The sequence below is a fragment of the Sinocyclocheilus anshuiensis genome, unplaced genomic scaffold (genome assembly GCF_001515605.1).
Source record: "Sinocyclocheilus anshuiensis isolate Anshui unplaced genomic scaffold, SAMN03320099.WGS_v1.1 scaffold438, whole genome shotgun sequence".
NCBI lineage: Eukaryota > Metazoa > Chordata > Actinopteri > Cypriniformes > Cyprinidae > Sinocyclocheilus > Sinocyclocheilus anshuiensis.
In genome coordinates this window covers 779,706-781,728 of record NW_015546118.1, presented here as the reverse complement: position 1 = coordinate 781,728, position 2,023 = coordinate 779,706, and the positions used below count along the sequence as shown (strand labels likewise).

The following is a 2,023-nucleotide window of genomic DNA, read 5'->3' as shown; positions in this document are numbered from 1 at the left end:
TTTCAGTTGACTAAATCATGCTGAGGACTGAAAAATATGATTATGTTTACAAAACCATTTATATTTTGAAATAAAGTATAATTTTCATTTATGTTACTGCATTTTTTTTTTAGCAAAACACTTGTCCTTTTTAGGCTCTTAGCAAAATGTGCTATTCATGTTTCAACACATGTATTGTGGTGGTAGCACTTCCTTTACCAAAAAAAAACAAAAAAGAGAGAGGATAAAAAGCTAGCGTTAATTTTGTTCAATAAAAAGTAGGACATTAAAGCAGAAAATTGTTAAATGCATCGTTTACACATTCAGGAGGGACACAAAAATGATATTTTCCTTAAATGAAAAGAATAAAGAGCAACGAGTGCGAATTATGTAGATAAATATTAGCCTCGGAGATATTTAATGCAGAGACATGTATGTGTGTCAACTTGCAGTGACAGGAGGGTGTAAGACTGCGCGCTAGGGGCGGAGTTAGCAGAAAGCTCTCAAGGAAAAACTTGTGAGTCAGTTTAGTGAGACTGAGGGCAACCGTGGACTACACACCTCTCACAAACAAAAACACAGGACTGAACTTTAGGACTTGTGAAAGACCGCATGCGTACCCGACTCCGGCGAGTCAAAATGTATCCTAATCCGAGACGCGCTTTGGAGATTTTGGAGACGCGTAACAGCGCATGAAACGTAAATGTGGAAGGTATCATCGTGGGATCTTGACATCGATTGAGGAAGTCAAGGATCTCATGCAATGCGTCTTGAACGCGTGATTTGATTTGGACATCAACCTGCATGTGGGAAAAAAACTCGGTAAAGATGAACGAAACGAGCACGAGTGGCGGCAATAAAGGTTATGACCCCACCATCCCGGTCATTATGTTCATATTTGGTGTGGTCGGGAACGTGATTGCTATCGTAGTGCTTCGAAAGTCGCGAAAAGAGCAAAAAGAGACCACTTTTTACACCCTGGTGTGTGGACTTGCCGTAACTGACCTCTTGGGAACTCTCCTCGCGAGCCCAGTCACCATTGCCACCTATGTAAAGGGAGATTGGCCCGGCGGGAGACCGCTGTGTCAGTATTCCGGCTTCATTTTACTCTTCTTCTCCTTGGCAGGTCTCAGTATTATCTGTGCCATGTCCGTAGAGAGGTACCTCGCCATCAATCACGCGTATTTCTACAACCACTACGTGGACCAGCGGGTGGCAGGCTTGACGCTCGCGGTGATCTATGTATCCAATGCACTCTTCTGCGCTCTTCCCAGCATGGGACTGGGATCCGTGGTGCAACAGCATCCAAGAACCTGGTGTTTCATTGACTGGCATAGCAACGACAGCACGAACGCCACTTTCTCTTACATGTACGCGGGCTTCAGCTCCATCCTCATCCTCGCTACGGTCCTCTGTAACGTGCTGGTGTGCGCGGCTCTCATCATGATGCACAAGCGCTTCGTCCGCAGGACCTCGCTGGGGACGGACCAGGGCCGAGTCGCGGAGATCAGGCGCAGGCGGAGTTTCGCGCGTCTGGCCGGCGCGGAGATCCAGATGGTCATCGTTCTCATAGCCACGTCCATTGTCGTTCTCATCTGCTCAATTCCTTTAGTGGTAAGTGGGGTTTGGTGGCCTCTGGGAAATGACAGCGTACTTTGATTTAGAGGAAGTTGCACTAAATGTAATTATGTGGGGAAACTCACAAAACAAAACGCAAAGATGGTTTGCTAATAAAAGTCCACGAGTTCACTTAAACGTAGTTTAAATACGGTACGGTGGAGTGTTTTTTAATCACAAAATTATGTGAAATAGTATCATACCTATTTTACAATAGCATACATTATAACTGTATCTACTGTAAAATTGTAAATTCAAGTGAAAAAGATGAATTACAGTATAATATACTGGGCAATATATAGTCTATAGTTGTACAAGAAAATATTGTTTTTTGTAAATTAAAAATATGGGATACGTTTCCTGTATCTTATATATATATATACATATATATATATATATATATATATATATATATATATATACATAC

General features: G+C 42.4%; 1 protein-coding gene across 2 annotated transcripts in view; it reads left to right on the top strand.

The window, feature by feature from the left end:
- The first annotated feature begins 434 nt into the window (after positions 1-434).
- Positions 435-2,023, top strand: part of LOC107700922 (prostaglandin E2 receptor EP4 subtype-like) — a 4,677-nt gene continuing 3,088 nt past the window's right edge. The window contains exon 1 of one of the 2 annotated variants that reach the window (XM_016502778.1): positions 435-1,593. In XM_016502778.1, the coding sequence (XP_016358264.1) occupies positions 784-1,593 (810 nt within the window). In that variant the 5' untranslated portion in view covers positions 435-783. The remainder of the gene's footprint in view (positions 1,594-2,023) is intronic. The other variant, XM_016502779.1, reaches the window with a different exon arrangement.